Source organism: Phoxinus phoxinus (genome assembly GCF_949152265.1).
Source record: "Phoxinus phoxinus genome assembly, chromosome: 19".
Taxonomy (NCBI): Eukaryota; Metazoa; Chordata; class Actinopteri; order Cypriniformes; family Leuciscidae; genus Phoxinus; species Phoxinus phoxinus.
Genome location: NC_136894.1, coordinates 28062073 through 28087384, shown reverse-complemented (window position 1 = coordinate 28087384; position 25312 = coordinate 28062073). Strand labels below are relative to the sequence as shown.

The 25312-nt window shown below is 37.7% G+C and overlaps 3 protein-coding genes across 9 annotated transcripts in view; 1 reads left to right on the top strand and 2 right to left on the bottom strand.

The window, feature by feature from the left end:
- The window catches only part of LOC306986497 (uncharacterized protein), a 39447-nt gene extending 28034 nt beyond the window's left edge, over window positions 1-11413 (bottom strand). For 2 of the 4 annotated variants that reach the window (XM_079589795.1, XM_079589794.1), the window contains exon 1: window positions 10880-11217. In XM_079589795.1, coding sequence (XP_079445921.1) covers window positions 10880-10946 — 67 coding nt within the window. In that variant the 5' untranslated portion in view covers window positions 10947-11217. Of the gene's footprint in view, window positions 1-10879 lie in introns of all 4 variants that reach the window. The other 2 variants (XM_079589793.1, XM_079589796.1) reach the window with 2 other exon arrangements.
- Window positions 11414-15444: 4031 nt separating this feature from the next.
- On the bottom strand, window positions 15445-20611 carry stpg1 (sperm-tail PG-rich repeat containing 1). Of its 3 annotated transcripts, none has more exons than XM_079591813.1 (9): window positions 20208-20611; window positions 19490-19532; window positions 19272-19381; window positions 18995-19093; window positions 18589-18768; window positions 18085-18196; window positions 17535-17703; window positions 16420-16610; window positions 15445-16290 (listed from the first exon to the last, which is right to left on the bottom strand). In XM_079591813.1, the coding sequence occupies exons 2-9, from the start codon at window positions 19518-19520 to the stop codon at window positions 16217-16219; spliced, it is 966 nt and encodes a 321-aa protein (XP_079447939.1). In that variant the 5' UTR covers window positions 19521-19532; window positions 20208-20611; the 3' UTR covers window positions 15445-16216. The 3 variants fall into 3 exon arrangements, with proteins under 3 accessions (XP_079447939.1, XP_079447940.1, XP_079447941.1); XM_079591814.1 differs by having other exon boundaries at window positions 20561-20577; XM_079591815.1 differs by lacking the exon at window positions 20208-20611 and having other exon boundaries at window positions 19272-19378; window positions 19490-19658.
- LOC306987493 (chromatin modification-related protein MEAF6) lies at window positions 20587-25238 on the top strand. 2 transcript variants are annotated; one of them, XM_079591817.1, is made up of 8 exons: window positions 20587-20794; window positions 21411-21526; window positions 21611-21698; window positions 21804-21849; window positions 22822-23014; window positions 23999-24028; window positions 24309-24342; window positions 24602-25144. In XM_079591817.1, the coding sequence occupies exons 1-8, from the start codon at window positions 20705-20707 to the stop codon at window positions 24614-24616; spliced, it is 612 nt and encodes a 203-aa protein (XP_079447943.1). In that variant the 5' UTR covers window positions 20587-20704; the 3' UTR covers window positions 24617-25144. The 2 variants fall into 2 exon arrangements, with proteins under 2 accessions (XP_079447943.1, XP_079447942.1); XM_079591816.1 differs by lacking the exon at window positions 23999-24028 and having other exon boundaries at window positions 20590-20794; window positions 24602-25238.
- The last annotated feature ends 74 nt before the right edge of the window (window positions 25239-25312 follow it).

Genomic DNA, 25312 nt, shown 5'->3' with positions numbered 1-25312 from the left:
TATAAATATCAATTACAACCAGGCACACAAAGTGATACTAAACGAATTTACAAAGAACTGTTTAAATGTTTAAGAACAGTTGTCTTCCTGACAATTTTAGGAACAAATAGCACCATTTCCTGAGAACGACCCAGTTATACTTCTGAATACTTTATTCCTACTACAGTAATAATAAACAACAGAAAATGTGTATATTTGATGTTCCAAACACAGCGAGCTGGAATATGACATGAGAAAGACCTCAGCGTTACAGGAGCCCTGATACAAACACAGACCGTCTACTTTGAAATAAAGAAGAAACTCAGCAGCAAATCACTGCTAAACCATAACACCTGTTTCTACATGTCTAATACTGAACATCTGTATTGTTACGGTCTTTGTGAAGTGACATGTGGCTAAGCCCAAAATTGAAGCTAACTTCAAAAGCAATGCAAGTAAAAACATTCACAGCACTAGAAATACAAAACAATCCAATGAACAGCAACATAAATACATGTTTCTCTTGGGGTTCTTCTGAAGCGTCCAGTGGAGTGGCAACAATCTGTCTCGCAGATCAACATGCCAGATAAACTGGGTTACCCACATCTGCATTCACACACACACACACACACACACACACACACACACACACACACACACACACACACACACACACACACACACACAGTAAGCCAGAGGAGTGCTGGAATCATCCAAACACTATTAATATTTGAACAACCCTCTGCATCTCTCCCCCTCAGTGAAGTCAGACACTTGCACAAATGGAAACTCAGAAACTGTCTATATCTTGATATATGAGATTGCAGGGCAAGACTGACTTCACGGCTAAAAGGTGTTCTTCAAACTAGACAGCTCATGGCACAAAACAAAATTATTCTCAATCCAACAACAACAAGAACCGCATGGCCTGAACGGCTGCCCCGATTACAGACACAACAAACCGAACAACGGCAAGCGTTCTAAACCACGACACCCGTAAGCTTTATAGTATTGCATCATTTGCTAATTGGTCTCCAACTGAGACGCTTCGTGCTTGTTTGGTGTGTGATTACCAAGATCAATCATCTAGAAATAATCAGCATCAATAAACACTTAAACTCATTCACGGCACAATGATACTCCAAAGACATTGTATTTTATATGTCAGAATATGCCACTTTTCAATAGTTGTTTGTGTTTTTTTTATACCGTTTTCCTTTCTTTCCAGCAAACGTCCAAAAGCCTTTGACCTCAGATCAGTAAAAATAAGATAAGCCACTTTAAGTGATTTTTATCCTTCTATATTAAAGCTGCGATTGAGTGGTTTAATGGAAAGAGCATCCAGATGTATGCATGCTTAAACTGTGCATTTATGTGTGTGGAGGTGAAGGATGTCGGCACAGTGGCTTTGTTTATATGTGCAGTGACCCACATCTATCCGTCCACATGTTTTGGCAGCTGCCTTCAACAGCATAGCCATGAAATGTTAACGGGTTTACTTTCTTAATATATGTTTCTGAACTCACTGCTTATTTAAATATATGCATTTGGCAGACGCTTTTATCCAAAGTAACTTACATTGCATTTAAGAAATACATTGGGAATCAAACCCATAACCTTGGCATTGCCATGCTCTACTGTTTGAGCTGCAGGAAGGCTACATGCATCATTTATCATCACACATAAGTCTGACCTGTCTTTGTAATCTTGTTAAAGCAACACAATATATATATATATACAATATTAAGTAACCCTTCACTAAAATTACAAGTGGACTTGAATGACCTCTTAAAAATCCCATGCGCAAGGGTTCAGAATAATTTGAAAGAGCTGTGCACAAAACTGCATTTATGTCCAGGCCCACACACAACCAATTCCACCAACAGCTCAACACATTTCCTCAGAATATTTTGGCTAATTCAATGTTTTCTGCTAACAATAAGAGTGCAGTATTCTCAGCTCTGGCCAACCCATGTCATGGCCGAACGTAAATTAATTGAAAACAATCCGTTCACAATCCACTGGGGAGTAAAAATTGACAAAAGCTCACCAATACAGTGAAAACAGTTATATTGTGAAATAGCATTAGAGTTTAAAATAAATTTTCAGCATCATTACTCCAGTCTTCAGTGTCACATGATCCTTTAGAAATCAATCTAATATGCTGATTTGCTGCTCAAGAAACATTTATTAATATTTTCAATGTTGAAACCAGTCGTGCTGTTTCATATTTTTGTGGAAACCGTGATGATTCTGATCAATAGAAAATTCAAAAGAACAGCATTTATTGAAAAAAAAATTTTAAGTAACACTAAATGTCTTTACTGTCACTTTTGATCAATTTAATGCATCCTTGCTGAATAAAATAATAAATTTGGTCTCTAAAACAAATCAAACTTTGTATTCAAAAAGATAATTAAAAAACTGTCCTTTACATTTTAATGATAATAAAAAAATTAAGGTAATAATAATTAAAGTATATAGACAAAATATTATGCGATACTAGCTTTATACAAGCTATTATAATTTTTTTACAGCAGAATTTGCCCAACGACAAAATTAATGTTATCCGAAATTAATCCCAGAGAGCAAAATCATGCCCCAAATCATACACTGTGCGTGTTTAAATTCATGCAGAAAAAAAGTGAAACCGTACAACAGGGGTGTATAAGGGTTTATCTTGGATTGTCCGTGTCTGTCTCTGTGCACTGAAGCAGAAGAGGACAGATATAAATATGTAAAACAGAGCAAACTGATGCTGCCCGTCAGCTGATCCTGGCAAAAGTGTCAGGGGTAAATGCTCTCGGACATATCAGTATAACATGGCTTTTGAAAGTCATAATTATGAAAACCAGTGAAAAGGACTGTGAATCAGACGGTAAGATCTCTGGACGTCAGGTGTTTTGCTTCTGCAAGCAAGATAATGAATAAAACGTACAATACACCTTATCACCTTGAGCAAACCGCTTCAGAAAGGTCAAATTACTCCAGGTGCACCACTGTAATCTGCTTTAGAGTAAAGTACCTGCTAAATAAAAAGCAATTGTCTAAATGCAGCCAAACAGAGCAAAAAGCGACGTGTTTAGGAGGAAATGCCCCTGTAATTCCCTTCACGCTCCTTCCATTAGGAGCCACTTGATGCCAGTGGGGATTTCTTGGCTTGGCTTCCCCTATAATGTCAAAAAATTAATGGTCAAATATGTACTATTGTGTTAACATTTTATTGACTAAAAATGCGTTAAAACACGTTCATTTCGAAGACGAGTTCGTTCAGAATCAGCTACATATAGCAGGTCGGCTGACTCGATCTCCTTCTCATACATTCCCGTATAGCGTCACAGTGCATTTCCCTGTTGAAGCCGAGCGTCCATTGACTTTAGTGGGGCAGCTTTGAACAGTTTTTTTCAGTGCTTCGAAACTAGACGGTCATTGGATAAATGTTGCGATTGTGTCGCGCCCACGGACGCTCAGCGTCTCTGGGGGTGAATGGAGGAGTGCGCTGGCCTGGACTCCGGGCTTCTGCGTGATGATTGGAGGGTCTGTCGAAAGACTGCATCTCCTTTTGATTGACAGCAAATTTGTGCTATAAAAAGTCGCTGAAGCTATTCGAGCTCAGTTCCATAGTGGATTTTGCAAGTGTAGTCGAAAGACAAACTGCTGCAACCTATTTCTTGGTATTTGCTTGGCGAAATTTCTTGGAATTTAGTGCAGAATTTACATATAAATAAATGGACAATTTTTATGATGTAGACCAGCAGCCGCCACTGCTTGATGCTGAGGACGGACAACCAGGGCCGGATTAAGAGTTCAGAGGCCCCTGGGCACAATGACTTGTAGGCCTTATATGGTCAATGGGGACCAGCAACCGCCCGGTTAGCCACACTCCTCAAAATATCTTCTTTTGTGTTCAGCACAAGAAAGAAATTAATACAGATTTGGAACAACATTAGAGAGTGAGTAAATAATGACATCATTTTTATTTTAGGGTAACTATCCCTTTAAGGACAAGCAGCAGCATGTTTACTATTAGGGCTACTGTCTCTTTAAGATCTGCGCGCGACGAGTCTAATATACACGCATTTGACAAGCAGATTTGTTTCTTATTTTTTTCTACTGTTCTTTCACTTTAGACATAACCAACTTTGTTTATGTAAACCTTGTGTGTATTTGACAGTATTAGAGCAATAAGACTCCAATAAGACTCCAGTACAGACGCTGTTAGACAGGCTTTAGTGCATGTGCGCGTCGGGTGTAACGTTATTGCGCTCAGAAAAGCGCCCGTTAGAACAGCGCATCAGCAGCGAATGACTTGTTTAACCGGCAAGGCTTTAAAGCACATGCAAATAATTAATTTTTATAAACTACAGTGTCCCGTTCCTCTGCATTTCATGTGAATATACGTCGCGCTGTACAGTATGTTGAGACGGAGGCGCCAGAACTGCAAACTGATAGAATGCACGATCCTACGATATTTCTTCAAAAGCAGATCGTGGAGACATTTTAATCATAATATTTGACATAATATTTGACGGTGTCCAGGGCCCCTTAGATGTCCTGGGCCCCTGGGCAATTGCCCAGTTGCCCTAATGGTTAATCCGGCCCTGCGGACAACCTGTCTCTTCCAAGCCAAGATGAAAGCGGAAGTGACACCGGCGGCTGTCCATGCCACCATGACTCGATATTTAAAACATACAAACAGAAGATCGTTCTGTGAATAGCAGCTAATATTACATTCATCATATGACCGTGTCTATAAATACCCACGTGTCGATCCAGACACACTTGTGGGAAAGTGTTAATCAGCCGTCCTGCTGCACATGCTGTGGCGACACAAGAATCGTTTTGAAGGTCACCAGAAGCAGATGTGAGAACATCAGGGAAAGAACCCAAGAAATTCTGAGTCATGTGACTCATTCCCAGCAGGAAACGCCTTCTGAGATCACGACTCACGCTGCAGACTCTCTCCCGCCACATCATAATAGATGTTTCTCTTAGCAATTGCACAGAGCATCTGTTTTAGATTATATTACGACTGCTGAAACGCTTTAAGGTGTGGCAACGCTGTTTCTAGATCAGTGTTATGTGGCAATAATGATGAGCAAAGGGCCACTTGTGCAGCTGCAGCGCTAATATTAGTAGGCCAGTTCTGTGACCACACTGGAGCGGGACAGGCGACGGACGGGGTGTGTGAACACACACACAAGCACATGCTAACGACTGTTTTCTCTTTCTTAAACACTCATGTCTCTTGTCAAAGCCACGTTGATGGCTACAGCTGCTGGTGAACCAATTGAGACTTCATATGTGCACCACACAAAGTTCATGCCAACAGCCTTAACATACACTAAACAACAGCATCTGACACTAACACACACTGTGTTCAACATATACAAGCAGGGCCAGAAAAAGCAGAGGCTTTTATTGTAGAACACACTGAATGTCGCTTCATGTACAGCAAATACTTTATATTTAAATAATGAAAATTAATTGTCAATCTGAACAATTATGCGGTTACTTCAAATTAATAAAATAAACATCACAATGGAATAGCATCTGTAAATAATAAACAGTAGGCTTTGAATAAAGCCTAAAACAAAATATTCTATTATTAAATGTTAAGTATCACAAAAGAAAATTTACTACAGGCCCATTTTAAATATCTGCAATGTCAATTTCTAAGTCAAAAAATTATTTTCACCTCTAAAATTGAAACAAATGTTTGATAAAAGCAATAAGCCATTAAAGGGTGTGAAATAGATCATGTATATAAAATGAAACCAATATTGCAATATTAAACACATTCAATATTCCCACAGTTAAGGTGGTTTTAGGCATTGTGCTTTTGGTAAACTCACCTTTTAAGCACAACCTGTAATGGCTTATTGTTTTATTACAGTAAAATAATGTTGGACACTATAATCAGAAAACAAAATAAATATCTTAAAAGTGCGACCACTTGTTTTATAGTCCAGGACACACACCAGAGTCTCAACAACCACACGTTGTTGATTCTACATAGAGACCACCAACCCTGTAGACAAGGCGTCAAAAAATAAACAGAGCCCACGGACCAGTGGAGTAAACTCTAAAAGTTCACTTCAACAAAGAAAACACTATGTCAGAGGATTTACAGAGCAAAAGGATTTACAGACTTTTAAATTCTCCACTATTCAGTAGAAGTTTAGGAGATCGCGTAATGTGCTTACAGAAGTCTGAAAATCCCTTTTGGTCTGAAAGGATGAAAGAAATCAAAGCAATGTACTATAAACTGAAAGTGCTGAGTAAAGTTTGCAAGAATGCCACAAGCTTGAATATAATGGAAACTAGACTCTGGGCATGTAATGTTGTTTCTAATTACAGAAAAATTAACTGCATTTCTGCATAAATTAGCATATATAACCACCGTTTACAAACATTCTCTCAGCACACCAACAATGAAATGCATTATTCAGAAATTATTTCAGATCTTTTTCAGATCTCTGTGTTGGTAAACACATATTCATTCCGGTTCATTTAAAATCTTCTGTCCTTGAGGAGATCCTGTTTTCTCATGTTCTGACTCAAAAGGAATTCACACGCCCCGCTTACGTAAGACGGAGACAGATTTCCACTGTTTTCCTGCCGCCAAGAGAAGTCATTGTGCAACAGTGAAGACTTGATCTAATCACACAAATTCTCACTTTGTTTACATTTCAGCTGCTGCGACAAAACAGTTTTGCCAACAAAAACACGATCCTGACTTCCACGGCTCTGCAGACGCCACACCTCATCATTGAAGCAGAACTGCACATTATTAAGACGATTCATCTCTGATTTCATAGTGCACACTGTCAGTTTTTTAAAAAGGAATGGTTCTGATCTAAAACATCCGTGCACACCATCATTATGAGCTTTAGAGTAAACAGTGGAAAGAACTGCCAAATGATGGTGTCTCTCCATGTTAAAATGACTTCATTGTCTGCCTATTGCTGCTTAAGGTTATTAAGAGGTCATTGCAAAGTCTGTTATTGATGTTCTAAGAGGAAAGAAGGACATCCCGGTCATCCAGATATCTAGTGTCCAAGTAGAGGCGGATGTGCATTTCCTAAACTTCCTACGGTTGTGTAAAACTAAAGCAGAAAGCAAAAATTGGACTCGAGAAACATCTCTCTTGTTTGGCAACTCAAATCTTTGTGGATCTCTGAGGTTAACTATATGGATAACTTCTAATTAAAGGGATAGTTCACCCAAAAATGAAAAAAGACTTTTTCATTTTCGGAACACAAATGAAGGTCCACAAATGAACGCAAAGTATGCAAGTTATGCAAGTACGCAAGTTGCCCCTTGTGATTAATATAATTTTAGTTTAGTTTTTGGGTGAACTAACTTTTTAACCATGAAATATTGTACAAAACACTGAACATTTATTGATCTACTAGTGCATTGAAGAACCCAGAAACCAAAATACGGATCTTTAGAATGTATAATGCAAAACAATATTTGAACAATTTGGCAGCACAAGACTATACAGTCAGAAAATCTTATATAAAGAGTATTTTTTTTAAAAGACTGAGGATAATAACATTGCCTTTCTGTTTGGTAAGATGGTCTGAATGGTTGCTATCTCACAAAAGTCTTGCAAATTCAATCTCTGATATTAATTCAGCAAATAAATAATATTAGAAAACATACACTGTCCTATATAGCACTACAATCCAAGCTGTTTCCGGGCAGATTTTATAACTCTCTCTAGTTCTCGTCTTTTTTTGTCTCATCTTGTTGCTCTTCCGCCCACATAAAACTTCAGATTCAGGCTTCTGGAAACAAACATCTCGCATTCAAATGAAATCCTTCCATGCTGCTGCTTCCCTCCTCTCTCTATTCCTTCCTCCTGCCTTTTCTTTTCCGTCTTCCCACACGGTTATGACAAGCAGCTCTTGCCAAAGATCCCTCCAGAAATAGAAGTCATCCCCTCATTACTTGGTCTTGTATATAACAACATTATGTTGGAAAACAGTCACGATACGACACTGACTGCCATATCTAACATCAAATTGTACAAAATACGGTGATATGCCACAAACTCAAACTCATATTTTCCACTGAAAGCAGAAGTAAAAAGTTGGGTTTCTAGGATCTATATTTATCATGGCAAATGTTGGTTATGACATCAATTGGTTATGATTTGGGAATTTGGATTATTAAAATTAATGTAAGCTTTTCAGGTTATTTAAAATGTGCTTTTGCTGTTATTTTAAAGCATGCCTTTATTTGTTATAGCAGTATGTTGGGTAATATTATTATGAAATTCTATGAATCCTGTCGCAAGAACCCTGTGCAGTCTGCTGAGCTGGCCACTTTGGCCAGATATTGAAATTTCCAACCCTCAAAGACCTCTTGGGGGGAAAAAAAGCAGGAAATATATCGTCATTGGCTCTGAGTGTCTGAGAATGAGAATATCCACGTCATACATTACAAACACAGACAAAAGCCTTCAGCTCGAGCAGCAACTCCATCCCACAGGAAATAAACCTCACAAATGTTCTCAACTCTTAAAAATAAAGATTCTTAAGTGTTTCTGCACTTTCTCAAAATACCTTTTGGCTGTACAGTGTACTTGAGTTCTTTGGAGGTTTTGTGCAAATTTCCTCTCAAAATTAAATATGTGAACATTTTTATTGCAAAATTTGCTGATTGAAATACGCCACCAAAATAACATTAGCTTACAAACATAGCTATTTTGTTGAAATTGCATTTAATTATAAATACAATTTTATATAGTGAACTATAAAAAGTTTTATAACCTAAAGGTTCTCGTATGGCACAAGGCTCTAAAATCTTTTTGGTTTTCATTGCAAGACAGCAAAGATAAAAGATATATAACAGTAGAAAAGTTGTCTCATCAAGTAGAATCTATGTGCAGTTACAGAAAATGTCTTCCAATGAGAGAGAAAACCTGACAGTCTTTGTAGAGAGAGCTGAACCGTCTCATCTGTGATGGGGAAACAGTGTCCCTTTGAACAAGTTCAGTCTTGAAGAGTCTTAGTCCAGTGCCCAAAACACTCACTACAAAGCAATCAATGTTTCTGGATTCTCTCTCTCTCTCTCTCTGACTGCAGGACCAGGCCTCCATCAGAGCTGATAATAACAACGCCACACTGCTGTCCGTGACTCACATAGCCCAAGGTGTGAGACATACAGCTGCCACTGATCTAGAATCAGCTTTACAGTACATTCACAGGATGTGAATAACGGATACCAGAACAACATGTGGGAGGAACCAGATCAGAACTGAATGGTCCTTTAAAAAGGAGGAATGAGGTTATTAAAGAGCAACAAGAATGGCATATTACAGCAGAGGAGCTTTACAATACAAAATTCATTATCATAGTTGCTAGGCTGAAGCTTATTGGCCTAGGACAAAAATTAAGAGAATGAGATCTGTTTTTAACACCGTCATCCCATAGGAATGCATTTACACTACTGAGATTCCTCCTCTTTTGCGCATTATTATAATGTAGGGCCGCACAAGTGTACATGTGGTATGCTAGCCTAAAACAGCCTTTTTGGATTTTCAATTTCAAACAAAAAAGACAGGAATGTGCTGCTCAAACTAAGATCTTGTGAGATAGTGACTAGGATGTTTTCTTAGCATAACACACACTGATCTACTGGCATTAGTCTACCTGCAAGCACACATCTGGAAGCTCTGACCTTGCTGTTAAAGGTGATTTATGGGAGGACTCTAGAAAACCAACCTAAGGGATTGCATCCTATTTCAGAAGACACTTTCATTCAAAGCAGCTTACTGTGCATTATGACAAGAACCTGAGGTTAAATGATTTGCTGAAGGACACAATAACTGTAGTTCACGAATCACACCTAATGAGTTTAAACCACAGATCTATAACAATTATAGAGAATCCATTTTAAATATACGATCCAATGCACCATTATACTAACTGTTGTCTCTATTTCACATAAAGAAAATAAGTCCAAATTTATCTGCATGAAATGCAAGTTGGGGATGTTATTTGACACAGACTCTATTAATAAACATCATCATTTTCTCAATCAGTATCTTTGTCTTCTTATTAAAATATATTAAGCCTAATTAATATCATATAAATAGTATATATATATATATATATATATATGGTCCTTTAAATATATATATATAATTCTCAATTTATTTGAGAAGCAAAACGTTACATATAATAAAATATGTTTCTTACCACATACCTTAATCTTGTTTTAAGGATGTTTAGATATTTTTACTGGTAAACAATATAAAAATACTGATTAAGAACTGGTATTTGACTTGTTAATTGCAGGATCACATTGAGTGCTGTATCATGATGAGCAGGAGAGTTAATGATGATGGCAACAAAGAAAAACATGTGAGCTTTCATTTGGTGCTGGATAATTACGGTAATAGACAGGTAGCGGGTAAACAGTCGTGCGCGCGGTTGTTTTTGCGCACACCGGTACTGCGCTTAGACATAGGCTATGAAACCTCTTCATAGGCTATATAAACGCACTGATGTTTTTCTCCTGGAAATATAGTAATGATCAAAAACGACGTATATATTGTCCGAATCATGTTAGGTAAAACAAATTACAGGGTTGACAATACACGACACATTTTCCTCACAGAAATGCGAATAACCGCTATCCAGGTCACGCGCAACTGAGCCGCTACACTTTTATCGTTTTCTTAATGACAGGCGGCACAGAAACATCTACCTTTAACATATTAATAGGGTCATACAGTAAATAAACTATAAAATGACAGAAATTATGCGTACATATGAAGACTCCCCTGAAATATTCAGCGTCCTTTGACAACCCATGCGTTTATCCAGGGCTTCATGGACATTTTGTATGTATTTCTTACTTCTAGTTGTAGGCTACTACATACCTTTGTCTGACAGCGTCAGTTTTTCTTCAAAGCTGCTCTCCAGAGCCTTGTTCTCCATTTTGTTCATGGTTTGTAGTCAGTCATTCCATAACAGGGTCCAAAAGAGACGCGTAAAAAGAGGAACTCCCAGTTTTGAACACACCCGAATGCAGTAGCCCTTTAAATCTGATCAGTAACAAACAGTTGCGCTCTATTAAAAGAGAAGAACGATCGATGATTGATTAAATTCGCTATTCCCACTGATTTGTGTGATCTCAGCTGTGAAAACTAAAGACAGAAGAAGAGGGGGGCCCAGGTCTGGGGCCCTGCCCACCACAAAGCAGCCGCTCGCCGAATACAGCCGCTCTATGCGGGACGGTCTCTGCCTGTCCACTGGACCGCACCATTGACCTGCATGGGGGACACTCACACACAGTTAACACGTTTAAAAATGCTTCTCATGTTTATATAAACAATTTCTGGTTTTATATGTCTAATTTGCTTTAATAAGCGAAGGAAAATACTGGAGTCTTCTCGGGTGCTGTAAAGAAAAGGTAAGTTTTAAGTTTTTTTAGCATGGCTCCCCCTGCTTTCTAAAAGCTGGATCTGCGGCAGAAGGATGGAGGCACACACGTCCTTTAACGCGTGCCACTGGAAAACTGAGGTGGATCCCATATTTTAGAAGTCATCCAACATACAATATGACCTGGTGGGCCTGCAAACGCAACATATTTGATTACAAGAGTGATACAAATAAATAAATAAACTATAATAAAATGTAACATTTTAGCTGAACAAAAACAACAACAAAGATTGCTCTTAAATTAAAAACAGGTTGCCTTATATCTCAAACTAACTAATACATTCATATTGCATTTATTTAATTATGTACCAGGTTTGCCTTGAAACTATAGTCATAGCAAACTGATAAAATTATTATTTCACTTTAAAAAAAAAACATTAAACATCACATTAAATTAGATTTCATTCAAAACAATGTTGCTACTAGAACTAAAGATGCACTAAAGTGAACCATGTCCAAGACACACATTATAATAATGAATACAGCACAATCAAAGACCCTCAGACCCTTCTAACTGAGACCACAACAATCTGAGACTGCTGGAAATGTCATTACGGTTCCCACTGGATTGGGTCATGTGTAAGCAAATGTGAGGCTGGTCTTATTTAATACTTTAACTGGAGCATTTAAGAGTTGAAATCAGGCCATTATAGCAGCACGGAGTAAATCAGCCATCTGGTAAAACTGATATAACCCAGCCAACAATACCAGCACTAAACTAGTGGAGCAGACCTGCATGAAACCACTTACATTTGTGTGAGTCAGCAACATTTCCAAAACAAAAACAGTCAAATGGATAAAAAAGACACGCAGACATCAGAAAGCAGTTAAAGCAGACATTAAGCAAATAACACAGAGGTCAAAAACTGCATGCAACGCAGTCATGAGGAGAGTTTTCTCAGACTGCTTTCAGTTCATGCTTGCGGGTATTTAGAGATAAATGTAGATCCAATCAGTCATGAGTTAAACAATTGAGATCTGTAGAGCGCAGAACCCTGGGGGTGTGTATCCGGCGTCATCGCGCACTCATTGCGTACCCTTCCTAAAATCATCTGTTATGTCTCGCTGCCATGGAGAACAGCACATATGTGATAAAAGAGGCTTTGTTGAGTCATAGGTGAGAATGCGGTCAGGTTAGTCTTTACTGGACACCTCCAAACCAGAAAACAGATTCATTTAGCTGACACTATAAGCAACTTACAAATGTGATTCATCTTAAATACATAAATCAGGGTTTATTTATGAGTAGATACTGATCATATGTGCAGTGCTTTGTAAAGATTTCACATCAAAATTTCTTCTAATGTGGTCAGCTGATAAATCTAAAAGAGAGGCAGAACTATACAGATAAAAGAGGTTTGACAAAATCTGAGGTATTACTCAACAACTGCACCATCGTCACTGATAAGAAGGGCAAATCTGATGTTGTCTCCCAAATGACATACACTACTATGCACTATACTCGACTCTTATACAGCTAGTTTGATAGCGCCTCCCCCTTCTTCGCTACATAATTAAAATGGTGCAAATTAAGTGCACGAAGGGTCCAACATTCCTCACTTCGTTTTTCTGGTTGGTTAAATAAATGCATCATCCAGTGCATGAAGTATTTGAAGTACACTTTAATTGTTTGAATTTTCATTGTGAACACACTCCTTACACTATTTTTGTCTACAAAATGGCATAGTGTATGTGAACTGGGATGCATCTAATTTAGAGAGAATAATCTAGATATTTTGGATGTGCTTTTGAAGAAGCCCAATTTAAAGAAGCTGTCAACGTCTCCTTCAAAACACCTTCACAGCACTTCAATCAAATGCATTTCGCATTGTTCTCAGAAGTGGCCGTCTGTCATCTACACGGGCGGACTACACAGGACCCAAGGCTCAGGGATTTATAGATTCTTCAACATTTTGAAGAATGTTGGTAAACAGACAGTTGACTTATGAAAGTTAATGGCTATTGCAACTGTCTGGCTACCATCATTCTTCAAAATATCTTCTTTTGTGTTCAATAGAAGAAATAAATGAATACAGGTTTGGGACAACATGAGGGTCAGTAAATGGTGTATTGTTCATACAAAGTTAGATGGACTACTTTAATGGTACTTTTTAGCTTTTTTGGAAAACTAAATTCCACTTTCCTATAGGTTCAAATTCTAAAAACCTATAGTTCATCATAAGGTTGAGCAGATTGGAAGTAGCAGAGCAGATGTTTTTAATTTAAAGGTGAACTATTGTATTAATGAAACCTCATTACAGCCGATCCCTCCTCACAAGTGATGTACAATGACCTTTTAGAATATGTTGGTCAATAGATTGTTCATCTTAAAAACATCTCATCACGTTATCAGCTAAGATCAGTTTATGAAATCTGTATGATATGCAGATAAAGAGAAGCTGTATCGGACAATGGTGAGGTCAGCATCTGAACATATTCACAGCTGCTGACGGGGGTGGTCCGAAACAGCTGCGGGGTTTGAGATATCACCAACAGGCGACATACGGGATGGGTGGACAACATTCTGCATTTCTGCACTCTTATTACTCCAAATATTTCAACAGCTAGATCTAGTATGAATGAAGCGAAGTTCTATAAAAGCAAATTCGTATTTAAAGCTTTCAAATGGGATAATATCTGGGGCCCGTTGCATAAAAAACTAAGACTAGTCTCAAAAGTTAGTCATCACATTTTTTCTAAGACTGCTCATAACCGTTTCAAGTCATTTACATAAAAACGTAGATGGGTCTAATTTGATACTAAAACATAAGACTGATTGCCCCTTGACTTACCACTAGTTGGTCATAGTCTTAACATAATAGCTATTTTTAATGCAACTGGCCCCTGTGCTTATATGGTATTGTTAAAAACTGAAAGCATGAAAAACCAGTAACCAGTAACCCTAAGACTTAAAATTCAGTGAGAAACTTCTTCTGCATCTTACATTAAGGGAGGGACTGGAGTCAGATTTGAGGCGCATTACCACCAACTGAAGAGCATCACACTCAACATCACTCAGAACAAATATGTACATGGAAAAAACACACAATTTCAAATCTATATATAGTCCTAAATGTAACTAAATAAATAATGCAAATTCAACACAGTTAAAAAGACCTCAATACTGTACATCTTATTTTAAAGCTTCCAAAATGAAAGATTTATAGTATATGTATTCATAATTATCATTAAAAAAATCATTAGCATATCGACTACCATAAGTTTGAGGTCAGTAAGGCTATGTTCACACTTAGCGTCTTTTTTCAAACTGCCAGCGTCTGTTCTACATTAGAACCCTATGGAGTAAACCGTTTTTGCGCTTCTGAGCGCTTTTTTAAACGCCACCGCCGGCGTCTTTTTCTGCAGCTCAGAGCGTCTTTTAAAGTTGAAAAAAGTTTAACTTTTCTGAAAAGAACGCCCTACGTCAAGCGCCTTTTTGACAGCTGACCAATGACAAGCGAGTAGCGAGACCTGTCGTTTCCATAACAACAAGAAAAATGGACACGGTGCCGGTAGAAAAACTAATCGTCCTTGTTTCGGAGCACAAGGAGCTGTTTGATATGAGTACACAACTCTATCATAACATGCATCACAAAGAGGCTGTGTGGGCACACTACTGTTGCAGCTGTTGTTATAGCAACAAAAGACGCGCTCGGCTGCTATTTGTAACCGAACGCGCAGCGGTTTTTTTTTTTTTGCTAAATAAACGCCGTTGTTAACTTTTTTTTGTCAAAAAAGACGCTAAGTGTGAACGTAGCCTAAAGATTTTTTTTTAAAGAAATGAATGCTTTTATTCAGCAAGGACACATTAAAATTGATCAAAGTTACAGTAAATGCATTTATAATGTAACAAAAAATATATGTTTCAAATAAATGCTATTATTTTTTAAATTATCTCGGTTTTCGCAAAAATATTAAGCAGCTTAGAATAATTTCGGAAGGATCATGTGACACTGAAGACTGAAGTAATGATGCTGAAAATTCAGCTTTGATCACAGGAATAAATTACATTTTTCAATTTATTAACTTAAAAAACACTTACTTAAAATTGTAATATTATATTTCAATATTACTGTTTTTACCGTTTCAAAAAACATTGAAAGTCTTAGTGTATAGCATGTTGCAAATAATACATAGCAAAATCATAATCGAAAAATCTTATAAATTGTGACATGATAATCTAAAAAAGGTATCAAACTGAAAACAAACAGCCCTGATGAATCATTTTATGCATCATATGTTGACCTTGTGCAAAGGTCATTCCCTGAAGCTACAGAGGACATGTTCAAGTCATGAGCGTCTGAAATCCCCTCATAGGTTTTGGCATTGTTCAGATGAGCACAGACCTCCACACCCTCCTCTAGTCCCACAACAGCTGCTCATTACACCACTGACCCAGGATCAGCTGAAGCACATCCCTCACAGCATCATGTTCACCGTCCAGCAGGTCCAGGATCAGCTGCTGAGGGATCAAGGGTTTGACTCTCAGCTGTTCAGACGTGAGTCAGAGCGAGAGAGCAGATCTACGTCTCTGAGAAGGCTTTGATTTGTTCAGATCACTGCAGACATGTCTGCTAGAAGTTCAAAAGCAACTAGACATGCTTTTCTTCAGACACACATTTAGAAAGTCCTTAACCTGATACTCTTCACAGCAAGAATTTGATATAATAATTCATAGAAGAAAAAAGAAAAAATTATCTTACGGGGGTGATATTTTATGAAATAACAGCACACAAATACTTCAAATCCATAAGTATTTTTTTTACTAAGGCTGTTTAAGCAGGAATCCATATTTTTGCAGGATTATACAAGAACGATGCCTTTGAAAGGACTGTGGCTTCATAGAAACCTGGGAGGAGGAAATTTAGGATATTCAGTACATCATTACGTGATCAAAAGTTTAAACTCTTTAGCCAACTCCAGCTAAAATAAGTAAAAGCCTGATTTTTCAATGAAGCAGAGATGATGTAAGTGTTACCTGGACCAGGTATGTCCTGTCCTTTGTCCTCCTGTATCCACCTGCATGTTCCAGACAGGAAGGCGGCGCTGGACACGAGCTGTTTGGCTGGGGGATTGTTGTTCACTATGTCATAGTGTCCCGGGCCGGGGAAGGGTGGGTCTTTGGCGGGTATCAGAGGTGGCGCTGATAATCCCAAGTAGTGTCTCCTTCTGCACAGCGATACAAGTTTGATCATTTCATGTGACAAACATAAAACAGCTTAATCCAGTGTGAAGAATGAGACATCTGAGATATCATGATTATCTTTATACGGCTTTTGAAAACGAGTTAATGATAAAAGCAGCTGTTTTACGTCAAATATATTCAACAGTAGCTGTGTATTCTGATGAAATTCTTTGCAAGCAATATTTAAATGGACAAAAAGTCATTCTATAATAGTAGACGTTCCACCAAGTGCATTATTGCTCTTAAAGGGACAGTTCACCCAAAAATTCTGTCATCATTTACTCATACTCAAGTTGTTCCAAACCTGTATGAATTTCTTTCTTCTGTTGAACACAAAAGAAGATATTTCGAAGAATGTCAGTAACTAAACAGTTGATGGACCCCATTGACTTTCATAGATCATAGTTTGGGGGGAAAAATAATATGGAAGTCAATGGGGTTACCGACATTCTTCAAAATATCTGGTAACACTTTATTTTAGGGTTCAATTATCACCATTAACTAGTTGCTTATTAGCATGCATATTACTAGGATATTGACTGTTATTAGTACCTATAAAGCACATATTAATGCCTTATTCTGCATGGCCTTATTCTAAATCCCTCAATCCTACCCAATACCTAAACTCTACAAAAACTACCTTACTAACTATTAATAAACAGTAAATTATGGGTTTATGGAGGCAAAAGTCATAGTTAATGGTGAATATGTTCCCCACACTTAAGTCTTAGCAAATATCTTCTTCTCTGTTCAGTAGAAGAAAGAAATTCATACAGGTTGGGAACAAAACGAGGGTGAGTAAATGACAGAATTTAAATTTTTGGGTGAACTATCCCTTTAAGAGCATAAAATAAAATGTATTTGATTGGTTTAAGTTTAATGCAGTCCAGTTGTGTCTGAACAATTACGGCAGAACGGTTCTCTTCACGGGTTCTGGTGGTTGATAGGGGTTGTACGTCCCGGGACCAGGGACGTTGTTTCTCACTGGCGGCTGGATCCGGGCAGTGGTGGATTTAAAACAGGAGATAGGAACTAGAGGAGTCCTCTGGACCAAAACATCACTCACTTTATAGTGGCCTTCAGAACAAGGATAGAGATAGAAAGATTCATAATCTGTAATATCTTTCGTTTGTTTAAACATGAACATATGACAATATTTAATTGTGATTACAGCAGGGCATATCTCTTCTTTTCCAATGAATATACCTCATTTCACAACTGAATTTAAAATACAACCCATAATTCCAACTGTACAGTGGCTGTAATTACATGCACATGCAAAGGAACATTCACACCCTTGAAAAGCCGACAAAACTCATCAATATTCATATGCTTTCAAATATAATGATGTTTTTAATTACTGTTAATTGAAGAAGTGTTGACAATTTTAGCAGTTTGGATTGCACCTCTAACTTAATTATTCTCATCTAAAACTGGTCAAAAATGTGAGTTACTCACAGGGAGAAGGTCCTTTAAAGTTGTCCATTAAAGTAACACTACGTCTGGTTTTGGAGCGAAACGCACATTGAGCCGAAACGGTTGAATTTCTGTTCATGACATCATAAGACACCTGACAGCAAAAAAAAGAAAAAAAAAGAAAAAATCATACATTTCTATTCAAAAGATTAGAGACAGTCAGATATTTTAAATAATTTCAAATTTTTATATAGCAAGGATGCATTAAATTGATCAAAAGTCACTGCAACAAAATGCAAAGTAACAAAAGATTATATTCCAAATAAATGCAGTTCTTTTGAACTTTCTATTCATTAAAGAATCCTGAAAAAAATGCATCATGGTTTCCACAAAAATATTTGAACTGTTTTTAACATTGATAATAATACTAAATGTTTCTTGAGCAGTAAATCAGCTTATTAGGATGATTTCTGAAGGATCATGTGACACTGAAGACTGGAGTACTTGCTAAAGTCATATTTACTGTAATCTATGATACATACATACATCATATTGATTTGGTGCAGGGTTTTCACTTTTTTGCGTTTCCCTCTTTACTGCAAGAGGCAGACGGAACGTTCTGGATTCTCCTCTGTTAAAATCGTGCTTGTAAAGTAGAGACGTCTGGAGGTTATAAGCATCAGGTCCTGGGCGTAAACTCGGGAAGCTACGGGGCACACGACCAGCCTTGAGATGCAAAAACAGCCAGTGATATTATTCATTAAATTCATTACATCTTATTTCAAAGAGTTAACCTATTAAACAATATAAAATGTCTAATATCTACAAAATAAAAGTATATTTCGAATGTTTAAGACTTAGGACCTTACATAATGATAAAACAGACTCCACATGCATTGATTAATGTAGGATAAGTCAGTAATTAAAGTGTCTGATGATCAGGGTCTCTCACTTTTGACGCAAAGCTGCCTGTTCCTCTCTTAGAGAATGAAGGACTGCATTCCTCAGCAGCTGCGTGTGAGACATATGAACCCGGACCTGGATTCTCATTCTGAAATGACAGACAGACAGACAGACAGACAGACAGACAGACAGATAGATAGATAGATAGATAGATAGATAGATAGATAGATAGATAGATAGATAGATAGATAGATAGATAGATAGATAGATAGATAGATAGATAGATAGATAGATAGATAGAGAGTTGGATTATTTATGAAACTCACCAGGTGATCCTGAAACCTCTTTGTCTGTGAGGAAAAGCCTTTCTTCTCTTCATTACTGATGATGACTGTCTGGTACTTGGTAGGAATGGATGAAACACATCCCTGACCTACTATAGAAACAGATACATTACTCTGAATTAGAATAAATAAAGTAAAAAACTTTATTTTTTAAAACTTTAGCAGATTTAAGGACACTAACGTAGGAACTAATCACTCACATTCGTTCAGTCCTTTGTGTAGATTACCCATGCCTTCCTTTCCCTGATCATGCAGTGTAGAGGAAGAAGAAGAAAAAAGATAAACAGAAAAAAGTATGTATTTAATAATCACCAGTTAAACATCGAGAGGAAAGTCTGTGCCCGTGTTTTCCTGCTGTTGTAGGTGAAGTTGAACTCGCTCAAGAGTTTGGATCGGATTTACTCTTTGTTGCCATGGCAACATGTAAACGTCACGCTGCGGGTTTAGAAAAATAGTTTGGCAAACGCATTACAAACTAAACAAATACACAAAACTAAGTTATCTAAAAATGAAAAATAAACTATTTTAAATTATATATAAAATTCAACAATTTTACGACCTTATATAGGTTCAAAAGAATGTTGAAATTAATTAAATATTTTATTAATCTGCTAGTTTTTCTTCCTTTCGTTCCATTGTCCTGCCTAAATCTTATTCCAAAGTCAAGCTTTTACATTACTAAATGCAAGGCTAGTTGCTTTTATAACAAACACTCTGTCGCCGCTTCGTGGCTACTGGATATATTTGTGTGTAAAATGAAGGGAAAGTAAAAAAAAAAAAAGCGGGAGAAAGCGCGAGATCTTGTTGTGCGGGGCGAGCACGCGCGCTCAATGTTATTTAGCTTAAAGGCATAGAAATTTCATATTGGCTAGAAGGAAAAAGAACGCAAAAGAAAAATATTACGAAGGCGTGGCTTACCCGTTAGTATCCGTGTTTCATTGGTCAAAGAGGACCCGTCAAATGGAAACGCCTACGTATGTATTCTAAATGAGTATGACATCTGATAAATGTTATATCTCTTAGATATTATGAATTAACATTATTATTAGCGATTCAATTGTATAGACCCACTGTCAGAATATTATTATTATATTTCCCTAGTATAAAACTGATCTTACCCAACCCGAAAGGCCTATAAAAGAACTTAGATTTAGAGGGATGACAACGGTAAACAAACCTCTCCAGTTAACCTTAATCACATACCTTATGATATTAATCGAAAACTGCTATTTTTAAAAAATCAATAAAAAAATCCAGGAGGAACTACTAACGTTACAGGCTTTGCTTTGCTACAGGTTTGGAGGAATTCTCTGGATGGGAGCGAGCGTCCCCTGTCGGACTGGAGGACATGTGAAGTACTGCAGTCGTTGGATCCGCATCAGCTCTTCTCGGTCATTGAGAAGTTCAGTTCCATCATGGCGATGCACGCCAAAGCGACTCCACCGCAGATCCCCGATACCCGCCGCGAGCTTTCCGAGCTGGTCAAGAGAAAACAAGAGCTTGCAGTAATTATACACGTTTCTAAACATCCAAAAGGCCAAAATCCATCTCGATTCGGCTCCAAATAATGCGTATATTGACTGGAATACCCGTATCTGTGATAAGGATGCTAACGCGAGACTGCAATAGACTTGTACAGATACACTATTTAAAATGAATGCTTGTGTGTTTGTATTTAATAATCAGACAGTCTTAGATTAACCTATTTGTTATTCATATATCAAAACGACTCTTCCATTTTGTAATTACGTAATTGTTGTATATCTATATTTGTGAACATGCTAACTGTATTAGCCGCTTTTGTTATGGCGCCTCCTGATGCACAACATACAGCAGATATACAACATTAAAGACATGCAACTTGTGCATAGCTTGAGGTCTACTTTGTACAGTTTCAAAAATGAGTGAAGAACGTAGAACTGCACAGAGAAATTAATATTATTGCGATGTGATCATATGTAGGTCATGTATGATTGACAGCTGCAGCTAAAGTGATTTTTAAGGGCAATTTTGCATGACTTTGTTTTTAGCTTTATGTTTAAGTGAACAGTATGCACAGAATATATATATATATATAGATAGATAGATATACTTTACAGATGTTGCATGTATTTTTCTCAGGAGACTCTGGTGAATCTGGAAAGACAGATTTATGCATTTGAAGGCAGTTACCTGGAGGACACTCAGATGTACGGCAACATCATTCGAGGATGGGACCGATATCTGACCAATCAAAAGTGAGTGTGGTGTGAATGCATGAGGTTTAATGATGTATAAATCTTAAAGTCATACAGGTCAGCATCAGCTTTCTTCTGCTTTAGGAATTCCAACAGCAAGACTGATCGGAGGAACAGGAAGTTCAAGGAAGCAGAACGTCTTTTCAGCAAGTCCTCTGTCACATCAGTGGCGGTCAGTATTTTAGAAATATGCATTAAGAAATATTAACAAATAAATCCAACAATAATTAAGAAAATTATCGAAATTCATAATTTTTTTGTGGATTGTCTTACACAGGCTGTTTGTGCTCTTGGTGGGATTCCTGATCATATGAATGAAAAACGTGAGTAGAATCTCGGGCTTCTTGTGTCTGCAAGAAATTTCAATCAATCATGTATCTTCATTTGTTGTTAAATTGTTTGTTTTCAAACCTAGTGAGCTGCCTGTGTAGGGATTTCCCTCCCTCATAGGCTCATCGTCTACCTAGGCAGCATTTTTGGGAATTAGCAGTGATCATGGGTATTGTCAAATGAACATTCAGTATGTCCATGTGAAGTCCAAAAAGTTCAACTTGCTTTCGGATCGCTCTCGCAGTACTTTGATGTCATACACCGATCCGTCTGCACAGCGCTGCTTCAAGCAATTGTGGGGAATCTGCACGGCAGTTTTGAGTAATGGCCGTGATGAAAGTTACTAGGGTGTGAAGATAAATCTTTATCATTGGTCACGAAAGCTGTCTGTCAAGGTGTGGGTTCGGGGTTTGTTTCTGTTGTAGCAATTCCCCTTTCGCTCTCCCATTACTCTGACCTCCAGCCACCTAACGGTACACTATGAAACTTTTGGGCCTCTAGGGGTTAAATAAAACTGCAGATTCTCTGAGGTTTGAGGTTTAGCTGCTCCATGTCAACCTTTCCTGCTTGTTGCGAAAATCTAACCTCTGCCACTCCCACACCAGACACACGTCAAAGTAGCCGGAGCAACTTTTTCTATTTACGGATATGACGAGACACGCACGAGAATGACGCATGTACTCAATTTCCCATGAAAACCATCCCTTCAGGTCTAAAATATAAACACTTACAATATGCTTATTAGGTTATTCTTACAATATGCTTATTAACTCTTTTTGGAAGAAGGATTGATAATGAGGAAGGACGATGTATTGAGAAAAATGTTACATAGTGTGTCTTTAAGAGAAACAGCCAATTTGATGATTGTTTTGCAAGATTTGTAAGTCACTTTGATTCAGTGTATTTAGTGGCCGTATATGTTAATCACTTTGTCTGTAAACTTTGCTTGTCCTCTGCTCCTCTAGGCGAGCCAGGCAGCGGAACAGAGAGCGACACGTCCCCGGACCTCCAGAACCAGGAAAACGAACCCAGCCAGGAAGACACGGAGGAGGCAGACGGAGCCCTACTACAGGACCTGAAACCCCAGAAAGCCGCTTCGTCTTCGTCTGGAAGCCACCACAACAGCCACAAGAAACGCAAGAACAAGAACAGACACAGGTACCTGATCTCCAGCATGCCCTTGGGGTCCAGGATATAAGATGGTTGTTTATTTATGACCTCAATCTGGCTGATCCAGTGCTAATTCAGATCAGACTGTGAAATATTTGATGTAATGTCCTGTGGACTCCTCTGATTTGTTGTGGGAGCAGTTATAAATTGACATATTCATAGATGATTATGATAGCCACGCCTCTTGTCCCAAACGGGCGGGGTTACTTCAGTTTCATTTTTGTTCTTTCCTTTGTTCTTTCTTTTTGTCCTTTCATCTCTCATGGATTTGGCCTAAAGTCTCTTACTTGGTCCTAATGTTTATCTAATGCTGTTTTGGTCCAGTTCAGAGTGACCTATAAGAGGCCGCTGTGATTAGAGAATAAAACACTCAAATTAAATAGTTGTAAGTTTATGTTGTATTAGATGGACAGAAGGAAGATTTTGAGAAGCTAGTTTTCAACGTCTCACTGAGTGCAGGATATGCAACCCATTTCCATACTGTATTTATAGATGATTTATGGAAAATTGATTGGAAGGTATGATATTAAAATGAACCTCAAATGTGATTTTTCATGAGTAAATCTTGTTATTTGACCTGTAGATTTTTTTTTTAATTCAAATTTTTTTAGGAAATGCACAATATGATATAAATTATTTTCAGACACTTTCAAGTTTTTCTTCATTTTTGTACAAAATAATCTCCATTTGCTGATGTAATCCTGTCATTAAGCCACTAAAATGATGGCGAATCTTGATTTTGTCATGTGTGGTTTGCTCTGGAGCAGATGAAGTTTGCATCCAGGATCGTTTCCCATTAAATAAGATGAGCACTAGTTTGGGTCTGATATTCACTGATGCCCTATAGAGGATACTTTAGTGTCTACATATAAGTGTTGACACCCTATCTAGTCCACTGTGGGATTGATGTGCTGGTCGGTGTAGTGCACTAACCTCTGATGCTCTCTTCCTTCCTAACGCTGCCCCCTTCAGCCCCTCTGGCATGTTTGATTATGACTTTGAGTAAGTCTGAATTCTACTTCCTGTTTCTCAGTCCCGTGTCTTCTGTCCGTTAGCTGCGTAGGGCCGTCCACGTCGCGTGGATGAATGCTGTGCTGCTTGCTTCTGCCTCATCATTCGCAGATGTTGCTGCAGTTTTGTTTTGGTTTTGCATTTATTTTTCAGCTGCATGCTTGTGGAGTTCATAGACACGTTGGGTTTTTTAGTTAGTTGCATGCAGGGTTTTAAACGGGTTCATTAGTTTATCTGACCATGATGGAGTTCATTTGTTTTCTCCTCACAGATTTGACATGAAGATGAACAAGAAACCCAGAGCGGTAAGTTCAGATATACTCCTCTCGTACACGTAAATAACTTAAATATTTGCTGTAAAATATAATGTTATATAAACTAAAGTTTGAATGTGCCAGATGATGTCACTTGTAATTACAGTATTTGCATATCCTGATGTTATCATGTTGCTTAATATATTGAGAAATCTTTTGTTAATAAAGTAATGTACATTTGAATTGTAGAAGCTTTCACTCATTTTCACTCTTTATCCAGAGTAATATTGTGATTTGTGTGATTCTGCAGGATTACTCGGCCTAACGGATCCCCTCAGTCTCTCTCTCAGACATTCACACAAACCAAACCTCTTCAGTCAGTCCTGATTCTCTCCGGTCCAGAGCGTCTGGATCTTCTCCGGCATTTCTTCACTTGTTTTTGCTTTTTCCCTGACCGTAGTGAAGCTCTCATGTGATTTATAGTCTCTATTGGATTCAGATCCTGTTATTGCATGATATGTATTGCAAACATGAGGTTCCAGAACGGCTCATAATGCTGGAATCTTTTTATTTATGACGTTACATAGATGATGCATCAGTGAATCCAAACCTTTGCCTCCTGCTTTTGGATATCCGTCACTTTTTTGTTATACTTGTGTAGCTAATGTAAAAAGTTGGTTATGTCATTATTTTTTGTTTTTTACCATCTTATTTTGAATAAAACTGAAATAAGACAAGGAGGTGTTTGGTGACCAATTCTTGAATTAAAAACTGGACAATAAGCATCTTGATGAATGTTATTAAAACCATTAATACTAGTTGTTCAAACATTGAGATTAAACTTTATGTCGAGAAACTCGTTTTACTGCTGCTTTCTTTTGAGACATTATAAACCTTTTGACTTGGATTTTGTAAAATCATGGCAGTGTTTCTCAGAGCAGGTTCCCACAAATCGACTGAACCCATAAACGTCCCATAAAATATCAGATATATGAGCAGCAGATTGACTAATGAACGACCC